Source organism: Bos indicus x Bos taurus, chromosome 13 (assembly GCF_003369695.1).
Source record: "Bos indicus x Bos taurus breed Angus x Brahman F1 hybrid chromosome 13, Bos_hybrid_MaternalHap_v2.0, whole genome shotgun sequence".
Lineage (NCBI taxonomy): Eukaryota > Metazoa > Chordata > Mammalia > Artiodactyla > Bovidae > Bos > Bos indicus x Bos taurus.
The window spans coordinates 59,295,914-59,309,276 of record NC_040088.1 but is presented as its reverse complement, the minus strand read 5'-3'; the positions used below and the strand labels follow the sequence as shown (position 1 = coordinate 59,309,276).

Below are 13,363 nucleotides of genomic sequence, written 5' to 3'. Positions count from 1 at the left end.
CCGGAGATGGGGTCAGACCCCACAGGTTAAGGGCTCAGTTTTAAAAGACTGCTTCCCCCTCACCACTGCCTACTTCAGGTGACAGTCACAAGCCCAAGTTGTCACCTGCGCATCTGAGTGACCAGGTTGTAGACTGAAGGTTCCAGTAACCTCCTCCTCGTGTTCAATTAATTTGCTAGAGTGGCTCACAGAAAGTAGAGAAATATTATTATTATTACTAGAGCAGTGGTTTATTATCAAAGAGTATGACTCTTTATTATAAAAGAGTATAACTCAGGGACAGGCAGGTAGGAGAGACACAGGGCAGGCTGTGCGAAAAGGGCTCTGGGTTTCCAAGCTCTCTGAAGACACTGCTCATCAACTCAGAAGCTCTCCAAGAGTTTTGGCTTTTTAATGAATGATATATAGCATAGGTGTGATTAACTAAATCATTGGCCATTGGCTATTGATTCAACCTCCAACCCCTCTCCCCTCCCTAGAGGTCAGGGGCAGAAGTGAAAGTTTCAACCCTTCACTCACAGAATTGATTCTCCTGGCAACCAGCTCCCATCCTTAGGCAGGGTCCAAAAGTCACCTCACTCACAAAACAAAAGACACCTTATGGATCTCATCACTTAGGAAATTCCAAGAGTTTTAGGAGCCCTCTGCCAGGACGGACAAAGATCAAATATATATTTCTTATTAATATATCACAGGAGTACCAAACATCCAGATACTGTTATGCTACCATTGACTGTTGATCAGACTAGATGGAATGTAAGGTCCTAAAAATAACAACCATGCCTCCATCATCTGGGTTCACCCAAGACTCCCTGGTAGCAGTCTTTACATAGTAAGCAATCAATAATGACATGCATGTAGAAATACAGAGATGATTGAATCAACGCAAGCGTTGCCTTCTGGTACTAGGAACATTTACTGAGCCCGTACTCTGTGCCAGCATTCACAGCATGAGTTCAGTTGATCTTCACACCCACCTGCAAGGAAGGTGGCTACACCATTGTTATCGTCCCACAGATGAAGACACAGAAGCATAAAGAAGTGAGTCATGTCCTTAAGGTGACACTAATCAGTGACTGAACTGAAATTCAAACCCAACCAGCTCTCTTATCCCCTATGATGGGACTAGGAACTTTCCAGATTATTTAAAAAGTGCTTTTAAAATCAGGACAAATTGAAGGAAGAGACAGCTTCCAAAGAACATAGCAACCCCTGAGGACTGGGCAGCAGGCAGCCCAAGGACCAGCTGCTCACAGGTCTGCTGGTCTGGCTGCACCAGTCTACACCACACAGAACAAACAGGTCCCTCCCACCCCACCCCAATCTGATCCCTCTCTTCAATCCCACTGCATTTCACACCCAAAGAACAGCCCAGGAGCATGGAAAGATTGATAGACACAGTAGTGCTGAAAGCCCGTGGAACAGCTTTTCTCCAATTACATTATCAATCTTGTGCTGATACAATGCAGCATACCTGCCTGAAAAATGTCCCTTCCCAGCAGGACCTACACACAAATTTCGAGTCCACAGAATCCTGAGGAACAAGGAAACTTAACACATTTTACCGACTCCTGTCACAATCCTGTACATTTTCCCAGCCTCCTTTCTAAGCACTTTTTTTTTTTTCCTTTGCAAGAGTGTATATCTCACCTTCAAGCAAGGTGGGTCTTTCAACCAAGCCTTTTTCTCCGCCCCTCCCCTCCTCACTCTTGGTTGATCTCGTGTTTTCTCCCACAGGCTCTGGCTGATAAAATTGGTGTGGGCTGCTCTCTTGTTCGCGGGGAGTACGGCAGAGCCTGGAATGAAGTTAAGCTGATGAGCGAATCCCGAAAGGGAGTGATGGGGGCACTCCCTCCCCTGGAAGTTTACATAGTAGACCTCATGTTCCATCCAGGGTCCCTGATAAAGTTAAGAAGTCGCGAGGCAGATCATTACAGATTTCTCTAAACTTCCAAATGAACACAGAAGGGGTTCAAAAAAGAAATGCATTATATACCTTTCTATGGAGTTCACCAGTGGATTTTATTTCTTTAAATAAAAATCTTAGACATGCTCTCCCTGTGTAGAAATGAGGTCACTTGGATTGGACTCAGTTGTGCTTCTGATTTCAGGCTTTTGGCAAGCAGTCAGTCTGGTGAGATCATATTATGCTCAAGGAAAGCTTTTTATTCTTGAAATTAACCCACCCCACCCCTCCCATTTCCTGAGGAGCATCTCTGCCCTTTGGAAATCCTGTGTAAAAAGCCCACAGTTGCTGTTCCCCGAAAGTGAGTGCCCTGTGACTGCTGTGCTTCATGTTCAGGACGCTCCAGGAAGACCTGGTTAAATAAAGTCAGTGGTCTTTAATGTCCAGTCACCTCCTCTCACTACCATTAAGTAAGAGTATTAATATTTTGAACACTTGTACATCTATTTTAGTATCACAAATTCCTTTCTAAAAGGAATTTTTTAGAAATTTATATTTTTCCAAATTTATCATTAAGAACACTGTTTAGTATACTTCATTGAACTGAAAATATTCCTAAAAACTAGTTTCATACACGGTACTTGTCTATGTTGACTTGGAAACATACCTTCAGTTAAAAATTCTGATTTGCTTTTTGTACGTTTTAATGCTGGGTTACAAAAATATGATTTCAAATTTATGTGACTTAAAAATTCTTCTTTTATGAAAAGTTTTGTAATATAAGAATAGGGTAAATCTTTGGGGAGAGATTGTTTTGTCAGTACTGAGCACAAAATGGGGAGCAAGCACACATTCCAAACGGCAAGATAAAATGGATCTGATATAAACATTTTCCTTACCATGCCTTTAAGTCTAAAGCTAACCCGTCTAATCATTTTACTAGAAGACTTTTAAAAGTAACTTTGATTTTAGGAATTGAGGTGAAGATTATTCTGTGTGAACCAATGTATAATTTCAAAGAATGTGTAATTCTTTATTTCAAAATAAAGTTGCTTACATCAAATGGTGTGGTAATTATATTTATCACCCAATTTCATGAACCAGAGCACAGATTATAGGATACATACCCATCAGTGCATTTCCAAGTCTCTCTTGATGGATTACAAAGATATATAAGATGTAACAAGATAAAAAACAAATGAGCAACAGGCCTAAGTATAGAAAAGAAAGTTCGACAGGGCTGAGACTAAGTTTAGAATTCAAAACGCATTCTGTGAAAATCCTGCATACTTGTTAGAGGCAAGTGAAAATTTGACTGCCTAGCAGCCAGTGTAGAGGGGAATGCTGTCAGTTACATGACTGATGACAGGGTCCACTAGATAAAAACACAGAGCAGCTTCTCAAGAGGAACAAAGACCAGGGGAATTCTTCTTTGGGAGCTTCATACAGAGGACAAATGTAATATAAAAAATAACATCTTTGAAAAACAACCTCCCAGCAAGTAAGTTCTGGAAAGAGTTTTCATAAGCCAATGGCCAAACATCAAAATGGAATGAGGGAAAAGTTCCACGCTGAGCCACTGTGATGGTGTTCAGGTAGACACGACATCTTTTAGTCTGGTACAGACCAAACACACATTCTTTTCTTCATCTTAGAGATGATTTTGGTATACTATCTCTCTCACTTAGGTTCTAGGTAATAATTGTCCTCCACTTTTAGTAAGTAGGTTTCAGATATATTATTTCCTTGTCAAAGAAGCAGCACTGTCAATGATGGAAAATATTTTCTAGAAGCTCAAAATGATGTGTCAAATCAAATGGATATTGGTTTTTATTGACATAAAATTATTTAAATAGTAACATATTTTTCAGCAAGATTTCCTCATACTATTTGTCTGCCAAAGGCAGTAATCTGAAGATACCTGGAGATAAGAGGTAAGGAGTTTCAGGAAATACATTTCCCTTTAGCACCATTCCCAGAAAGGCTATAAACCACTTACTGGTGATTTGTTTGCTTTTTTGTTTTAACCCAGTTGAATAATACGGATAAGATAAACTGACAATATGAAAACTATATGGAGAATATCACCATTGGGCATATTTTGGGGGAATATTTTTTAGAGCAATACAACAGTATCAAATTACTTGAGTTTAGTATTTAAAAGTACTATTCTTAATCTAAAATTACCTGAATATTTTTAGATAGATCACTAGCAAAAGCTTTGCTTAGACTTATACTTTTAAAGCCAGAAACATCATTATTTTAATAATAAAAGTAGACTTGACTTCAAAGGACAGCCATTGAAGTGTCAGGAATGAATATATTAATATAGCAAATTCAATAAGGCCCTGGTATAACTCACACAGTACAAAGGACCTGTAGGATAAGCCAACAAACCAAAAATTACAATTTGAAAAATAGCATTGTTGGAAAATGTAAAGAAATGTTACTGTGGTGATTTTCCTTATAAATGTAATAAGCCTTTATTATTGAGAAGCAATATAATAATAGTGGCAAAAAGCCCAGGTTTGTGAGTGAGAGTTGGGGATAAGTTCTGCATATACCTTTTTCTACTTATGTGGTTTTGAAAAAATTACTCAACTTCTCTGTCTCTCAATTTACTCATCTGGAAAATGGAGATAAGTGATAATGAATAGTTACATGTTGTTTACCATGTACCAGAGGCTCTTCTAAGCCTTCATTGAATCCTTCCAGGAACCCTTCGATATATAGGTGATATTACTCATGTTTGGCAAGTGGGGCACAGAGAAGTAAATTACCTCTAGTTCATTCAGGTAGTAATTGGCAAAGCTTTAAATCTGAACCTAGTTTGTAGAGGAGATGCTCCCAATTTATAGAGCTACTAATCTAATAAAGTTACTGCAAGGATGAAGTAAGACCGTGCATGTAAATGACGTGTGTGTGCGTGCATGGAGGAATGGGGAGGTTATGTGAGTACATGTGGGTGCTTATAGCTTTGTATTCTATTCTCACAATGTTCTGTTCACACCTCTGTCTTTAGCATGATTTGAGGGCATTCTTTATTCTTCATGTATCTCTTCTTTTAGATCAGAGGTTAGCAAATATTTTCCTTAAAGAGTCACAGAGTAAATATTTTAGGCTTTGTAAGCCATACAGTTTCTATTACAACTCAACTCTACTATTGTAGCACAGAAGCAGCCAGTTGATCATACCTAGACAATAAATCTTATTTAATAAAACAGATGTGGGCCAGATTTGGCTCACAGGCCAGCTTGTCAACCCTTGCTTTAAATGATGACCACTTTGAGGGTAAGGACATGGAGAGAACTGTATTTAACCTAGTCCCTGGGCTTCCCCAGTGGCTCAGATGGTAAAGAATCCGCCTGCAATGCCAGAGACCTGGGTTTGATCCCTGAGTCATGGCAACCCACTCAAGTATTCTTGCCTGGAGAATCCCCATGAACAGAGGAGCCTGGTGGGCTACAGTCCATAGGGTCACAAAGAGTCGGACACAACCAAGCGACTAAGTACTGGACACCTTGAATAAGTGTTAAAGAGAGACGCTCACAAGAGCATTTTGTCTTCTTTGGTTTCTCTGGGTTCTAAGATGGATCTACTTGATAGTAATCTGACGGATGCCAAAGCAGCTGCCTTATTTTTCAATAAGGATGAGGACAGGGACTTCCATAGCAGTCCAGTGGGTAAGAAAGCATGCTTCCACTGCAGGGGGGTATGGGTTCAAACCCTAGTCCAAAATGAAGATCCCACATGCCGTGCAATGAGGGGGAAAAAAAAGAGAAAAAAAATAAGGGTGAGGATAAATTTGACCTATCTAAAAAAGTAAATAAATTTCTTTCTCTTTGATGTGTGAAGGGTCTGAGGTTTCACCCCAGTTGCAAGCTAAGTGCCGCCATTTTTGTTGGCATGAACATGAGATGCCCAGGTCAGAGACAATGGGCTTTGTTCTTCACCCACAGCAAGCAGCAGAGACAGCGTATCATATCAGGCACCTTGCTCCCAGTCCCATGGACAGACCTAGGTGGACGCCTGCAAGCGCAGTGGGTGTGTCCCAGAAGAGGAGCCCTGAGTTCAGAGAACCTAATTTTTATGTGGGCAGGAAGCATCTACCCTTTTCACTATCTTTCCCAGGCTTGTTCATTAGCATCCTTGAAGACAGAGTCTAGAGCAAAGGGCAGTCAGGAAACCTCTTTTCATAAGACAGAAAAGAGGGAGATCCAGGGAGAATTGTCTCCCAATAGCTACATCACTTCTTCCAGTATGTGAGGCTTTATGGAATTTCTCATCTATAAAATAGAGATATTGATACATTTTGATACAAAATTTAAAAAATTTTATGAACATGTATAAAGTCAATTCTATTTATAACTATGTTATTTCAAGAAAAGTGACAATAGACCAACTCAGTGACTCATGAGCCAACTTTTTCTTTTCTCTGGCAGCATGAAAAGAGCATTAGTGAGAAAGTATGGTCAGTCAGTCAGTTCAGTTGCTCAGTCGTGTCCGACTCTTTGCGACCTCATGAATCGCAGCACACCAGGCCTCCCTGTCCATCACCAACTCCTGGAGTTCACTCAAACTCATGTCCATTGAGTCAGTGATGCCATCCAGCCATCTCATCCTCTGTCGTCCCCTTCTCCTCGTGCCCCCAATCCCTCCAGCATTAGAGTCTTTTCCAATGAGTCAACTCTTCGCGTGAGGTGGCCAAAGTATTGAGGTTTCAGCTTTAGCATCAGTCCTTCCAAAGAACACCCAGGACTGATCTCCTTTAGAATGGACTGGTTGGATCTCCTTGCAGTCCAAGGGACTCTCAAGAGTCTTCTCCAACACCACAGTTCAAAAGCATCAATTCTTCGGCGCTCAGCCTTCTTCACAGTCCAACTCTCACATCCATACATGACCACAGGAAAAACCATAGCCTTGACTAGACGAACCTTTGTTGGCAAAGTAATGTCTTTGCTTTTCAATATGCTATCTAGGTTGGTCATAACTTTCCTTCCAAAGAGCAAGCATCTTTTAATTTCATGGCTGCAATCACCATCTGCAGTGATTTTGGAGCCCCAAAAATGAAGTCTGACACTGTTTCCACTGTTTCCCCATTTATTTGCCATGAAGTGATGGGACCAGATGCCATGATCTTAGTTTCCTGAATGTTGAGCTTTAAGCCAACTTTTTCACTCTCCTCTTTCACTTTTATCAAGAGGCTTTTTAGTTCGTCTTCACTTTCAGCCATAAGGGTGGTGTCATCTGCATATCTGAGGTTATTAATATTTCTCCTGGCAACCTTGATTCCAGCTTGTGCTTCCTCCAGCCCAGCGTTTCTCATGAGGTACTCTGGATAGAAGTTAAATAAACAGGGTGACAATATACAGCCTTGACGTACTCCTTTTCCTATTTGGAACCAGTCTGTTGTTCCATGTATGGTAGTCATCCTCAACTCACCCTACTAATCTTTGGACTACAAATTGAAATCCAAATTCAGATTAAGCCTCACCTTTTTCCCTAAGCTTCCTCAAGATGCTCTTCGCTCTTCTGATGACCTGCCATGACATTGCCATTGACACTCACCTTAACATTTTCCCTCATGCTTACTGCCTGGCACTGCCACTTTCCTCACACACGTGGCTACCACATAGTAGCTGAGACCACACCTGGTCTTTGGAATCAGAGAGACTTGGATGCAAGAATCCTGCTTCTGCCATTCCTAATAGTGAGATGTTGAGCAAATATCTTGGCATCCTTGTCTCTAAAGTGGGGATGTAGTTATAATAATGCCATCATAAGGTTGCTCTAAGGAATAAATAAGAGGATGGACATATTCACTATACCTCTAAACATGGTAAGCATTTGACAACTTTTAGCTATTAAGTGTTGTTCTCTCCCAATGAGACAAAAAGCTACTTTAGGTCTGGCATCCACCTTAGAGGCAGAGTGACCGGCACAGAGACAGCCTGAACAGTATTTGCTGACTGTCTTTGTGTCTTAAACTAACTCACCTTAAAGACTACAAGAGGGTTTTCATTTTCACATGGACCCTTTTGAAAGTCGTCATGTGGTAAAGAAAATCACTCCCATCTCAGACTCCCTTTTGCGTTTCAATGCAGAGGGTACAGTCAGTGATCACACAGCTACTTTTGAACTTGCTCTACAGGAAGTGAACATGCAGTGAGCATTTCTGCTCACTGTCTTTGAAGTTCATGGCTGAAATCATTCCCTACGATGCCTCTCTTTTCTTTTTTTAAAAAAAGTAATTTTATTTATATCTTTTTGGCTGTGCTGGGTCTTTTTTGCTGCATGGGCTTTTCTCTAGTTGCGGCAAGTAGGGGATACTCTCTAGTTGCGGTTTGCAGGCTTTTCATTGCAGTGGCTTCTCTTGTTGCAGAGCACAGGCTCTAGAGCTCGTGGGTTTCACTAGCTGCTTTGTGTGGGCTCGGTAGCTGTGGCTCCCCAGCTCTGGAGCCACAGGCTCAATAGTTGTGGTGCAAGGGCTTAGTTGCTCCGTGGCATGTGGGATCTTCCCAGACCAGGGATCAAACCCACGTCTCCTGCATTGGCAGGCTGATTCTTTACCACTGAGCCACCAGGGAAGCCCTGCCTCTCTTTTCTTTTGATTGCATAGTCTTTACTTTGAAAAGAATGTTGAAAATCCCAGATGAATCCATTTATACCTATACTCTCAAGTCATTTATCTGCTGAATTGTTGATGGTCATGATCCTGCATATACAATCTTCTAATTGTGAAGTCATGCCCCCATCACCAACACTTTGCCTACCCCCAGGATGTGATCTGTGTGTGGCCGCTTCTCTGGGAAAGGACATAACATTACTTCCACGGCTTGATGACTTCTTACTGCTGCTTGGTCCAGCTTGTCTGTGATTTTGACAGACTCATCTTGCATATTTCCCTTTGAAAATACTACTGGTTTGTACGGTTAAGACTACTTTGTGTCTTTTTAACTTGCTAACCATGCATAAAGCTCCCGATTGGCTCAACCTTTCCACTAAGCTGAACTGACACATGGGGCAGGCCCTAGATTTTACAAGTCCCCACCAACAAGCATCCACTTTAGGAATATATTTCAGTCACAAGCATCTGGGTCTGACCTCATCAGGATGAGCTAAGAGCCACCCGTTTCCTTTTCTAACTGGTAGGTATCAGCTCCCAAGCTCTGCAGACAGTCTGACTCTATCTTGAGAAAGTCCCAGTTTGTTTTACACAAGAACAGCTGGCATACAAATGGAATCGAGCACTTTTAAGTAGTCATTAATCACAGTGATGAGAACAGCTGAAACAAACAGTGTTCCCTAAGTACTTACATATCTGACATACAAATCGAGTGATAGTCCAATTAGTTTATTTATGGGTTCCTTTCTTTGAAAAATCTGAATTAGTGCCTATCTTTTCCTTTCATTTCATAGTCTTTACTTTTAGAAAAACTTTGAAAAATCCAGATGAATGCATTTATATCTGTATTATCAAGTCATGTATCTGCTAAATCAATGATAGTCATTATCTTGCATACAGAATTTTCTAGCTGTATGATTTCATTTGTCTGGCTTTCTAGAAAAAAAAATTAATCTCTTTTTATCAATACAAATAAAAGAGAGACAGGAAGAAAGATAAATATGCTGGTTCCTAAGATGCTTATAGAATAGAAAGCTTGGTTTGTATCCTTTGTATGTAATTATTTACTTCTTTGAGAATTAGGATGAAAGGGGAAAAATGAACTGATGAATGAGATAGGGAGACTTTCCTTGTGCAGTTTTTAACTTTCCCTAGCTAATAGAATAAAAAATAAATAAAAAGGAAGCTAAGAATTTCTTGAAATGGACTATAGGCTTCCTCTCAGAAGTAACAATATGGAACCCATACTAGCTGACCCTGGAGAAGGGCATGGCAACCCACTCCAGTGTTCTTGCCTGGAGAATCCCATGGACAGAGAACCCTGTGGGCTAGTCCATAAGGTCGTGTAGACTCAGACACAACTGAAGCGACTTAACACACATGCATCCTAGCTGGCTTTAAGCAGTGGGACTTCCTTGGTGGTTCAGTGGCTAAGACTTAACCTTCCAAGGCAGGGGGTGTGGGTTCAATCCCTGGTTGGGGAGTTAAGATATTACAGGCCTTACGGCCAAAAAACCAAAACATAAAACAGAAGTAATATTGTAAGAAATTCAATAAAGACTTTTAGAAAAGATCCACGTTAAAAATTTTTTTTTTAATGAGTGGCACAAAATTTAGCAACAGGAAAGCCCTCTCCTGGGCCCAGGATCCATGATTGCTAACTCAACATTATTGGTGAATTAAAAACATTTACAGGATAACTCAAATGCTCTCTTCTGATGCATGTTCTTTATGAAATGAGTACCCTGGGACTCAGAATCGCCAAGTCTGATGCTGTTACAATATCACGTTCAGAGGATATGCTCACGAATGTGAAATCCCACAGAAAGGAAAGGAAGTAATGAAGAGAGTCATGGAAAAATCTCTTAATACAGACTGTCTGCTTAGTTTCAGGTTCACCACTGAGTTATTGGCACAGTCCCAGCAGCCTGGGCTGGGTGAGAGTGGGGGGGATGGCATCTGGCTGAGAACCCGGTCCAGAGCCTTAACATAAATCACCCCAGGAGAGAAGCCAGGTCTGCCTTCAGCCTGCCACTGACTGAACTTCAGGTCCCTTGGAGTCAGAGGTCTTGGAAAGTGACTCCTCCAAGGACATGTTCTGTTGTCATTTTTCAGTTGGCACCATGCATATGTGCGCCATGTACAGTTGGCACCACTGTCAAAGAGGCCATGTAGGAAGCATGCAAAAACACACAGGGTTCAGCTGTGAATCGGAACCTGCACAGAGAAGGTCAGAGTCAGTCTTTGATGAGCACCTCAAAGTGTTCCTTCAGCTCATGTTTTCACATCCAAGGCTAAGTGTGGATATTAAGACAATCCAAGCAGACTTGAAAATAACTGTTCTTCAATTTTTTAAAAAGTTGGAACTAAACTTTTGTTTTAATGTGTGTTCTTGTCTATAAAAAGACAATTAAAAATACATGAACTAAATTGTTTAGGAAATTTGAGAATGTCTTGGTTGTGAATGCCTTCAGCTTTAAAGTTTTATTATTTCACCTTTGCTGTTTGCTGAAAGCAGGGCTGAGAACATGTGATTCCGAAATACAGCCACTTGGCAAACTAAATATTTTTAGCTGAAGGAACCTGAGAAATGGCAGGTACAGGCAGGTCTCCCTGACCTTCTCCATCACCCTGAAGGGGTCATGAGAACCTCATGTGAGAGGCAACCTCCTTATACCAGGAGGAAAGGAGAGTCCTTATCTCCCAAGATTAAGGGACCCACAGGACTCTGAACAAACAGACCTTGATAACTTTCCCTCAGGCTTCTCTGGTGGCTCAGTGGTACAGAATCTGCCTGCAATCCATGAGATGCAAGTTCGACCCCTGGGTTAGGAAGATCCTCTAGAGAAGGAAATAACAGCCCACTCCAGTATTCTCGCCTGGGAAATCCCATGGACAGAGGCGCCTGGTGGGCTACAGTTCATGGGGTCGCAAAGAGTCGGACACGACTGTGCGACTGAACGACTTTCAGTTTCCCACAATTAGCTTAGACCCTTTCCTCTCATCAGTTTTCCCCCACAACTTCCAGTCTCCACCAAACCTGTATGAACACTCTCAGGTTTCACCTGTCTTGGTGTCTTCATTTTATGAAAGCTCTTTTGTAACATAAGGCTTATATTAAATAAATGTGTATGAAAGATTAAAAACTATCTATGCCACACGTTCCATACTTTAGGCCAGGGGTTGACATTTGTTGCAAATTTGAGACAACATATACCCAAATATTTATTAGCAAGTGTCTCTTAGATTTCCCAACCCATTAAAAGCTGGGGAAAAAATCCTTGCAAATTTTCAATTGGGTATGAACTGATCTTTGATGTTGTTAGAAAGGTCTTCCAGTCTATGGGCAATTGTTTTCCAGCTTAATTGAAAATCTTCCACTTTTTGTAAATTATCACTTTTATTAGTTTCCTCACAAGTTTCTTTAAATTTTCAATAAGTGAAATCATAATTCATTTTATCATCTATCAAGAAATGGTTCTGTGTATGTATATATAAGAATCTGAGCCATTTCATAGCTGGCCAAAATTACAATCAGATTCTGTTAAAAATCTTTAAAATTTTTATTGATTGATGTTCAATTCTGATATCAGGTGACAAATTTAGTCAATTATTTTTTGACTTGAGGAACTTATCATATTTGATATAAGTTTCTCTGTTTTTCTATTATCTTTTTAAAAAACAAAACAGAAAACTTCTTTGTTTTATTCTGCAGCAAACTGCAATTGCCATTCACATGAAGTTTAAAATATTTGTTTTCCAGTCTTTTCTTTTCTATTCTGATCTTAATATTAGTTTTGCCATCTCCACTTAATTCAGGATCTGTATTCTGCTTTTAGGAGAAGGCAATGGCACCACACTCCAGTACTCTTGCCTGGAAAATCCCATGGACCGAGGAGCCTGGTGGGCTGCAGTCCATGGAATCACTGAGAGTCGGACAGACTGAGCGACTTCACTTTCACTTTTCACTTTCATGCATTGGAGAAGGAAATGGCAACCCACTCCAGTGTTCTTGCCTGGAGAATCCCAGGGACAGGGGAGCCTGGTGGGCTGCTGTCTATGGGGTCGCACAGAGTCGGACACGACTGAAGTGACTTAGAAGTAGCAGCAAGTCTGCTTTTAAGTTTTTAAAATTTGTCCATATTTATTTTATACTAAAAAATAATTCCATTGTATTATAATTAAAATACTAGCAAGTATTTCAATTTAATTATCAATTAAGATTTACACAGTTGTCACAATAACTGGAGCTGTCAGAAAAAAGTATTCCAAGAAATATGCACACAAAAAATAAAAAGTAAAATAAATAAAAAATAAATGTCTATGTCTTTCTTTTGTTAACCTGCATTTGTCAGTCCAATTCACAGGGACCGAGCTAGAGGACCCAGGAAGGTAGTGTGAAAAGGCTTTTTCTTCCCCTGCACTGAAGTGCGCTGACTTGAGTGGGTTTGCCCACTTTCTTGTCTTTATAGATTTATGCCATTGGGCTATTTAATCACTAAAATACTTGGACCTTGAAAATATTTAGATGATGGGCTTCCAGTGGGCACCAGTATTTGTTGGTATGCTATTTTTGTTCTTGGGATTTGGGAATATGGTTTCCACAGGGAGTAATATTTGTACCTCTCCTCAAGCAACTGAATCACTCACTCCCCAGTCTCCTAATTACTGATGTAAATTGTTGGCACATTATAATTAGCATAATGCCTGGAAAGGGTATTCCATTATAATTATTTTTTAAGACTCTACACACAGATGTAAGCAAAATTTGAAATGACCATCTGCAGACAGAATGGTGGGAGAGTGTGGGTCATGGTTATAACCAAAGGCCA

The 13,363-nt window shown here is 40.5% G+C and overlaps 1 protein-coding gene and 1 long non-coding RNA gene across 3 annotated transcripts in view; one reads left to right on the top strand and one right to left on the bottom strand.

Annotated features, from left to right (window-relative positions):
- Window positions 1-2,969, top strand: part of ARMC3 (armadillo repeat containing 3) — a 92,147-nt gene extending 89,178 nt beyond the window's left edge. For both annotated transcript variants that reach the window (XM_027559977.1, XM_027559976.1), the window contains exon 19: window positions 1,738-2,969. In XM_027559977.1, coding sequence (XP_027415778.1) covers window positions 1,738-1,947 — 210 coding nt within the window. In that variant the 3' untranslated portion in view covers window positions 1,948-2,969. The remainder of the gene's footprint in view (window positions 1-1,737) is intronic.
- The window catches only part of LOC113903591, a 331,888-nt gene that overhangs the window by 180,933 nt on the left and 137,592 nt on the right, over window positions 1-13,363 (bottom strand). The window lies entirely within an intron of this gene.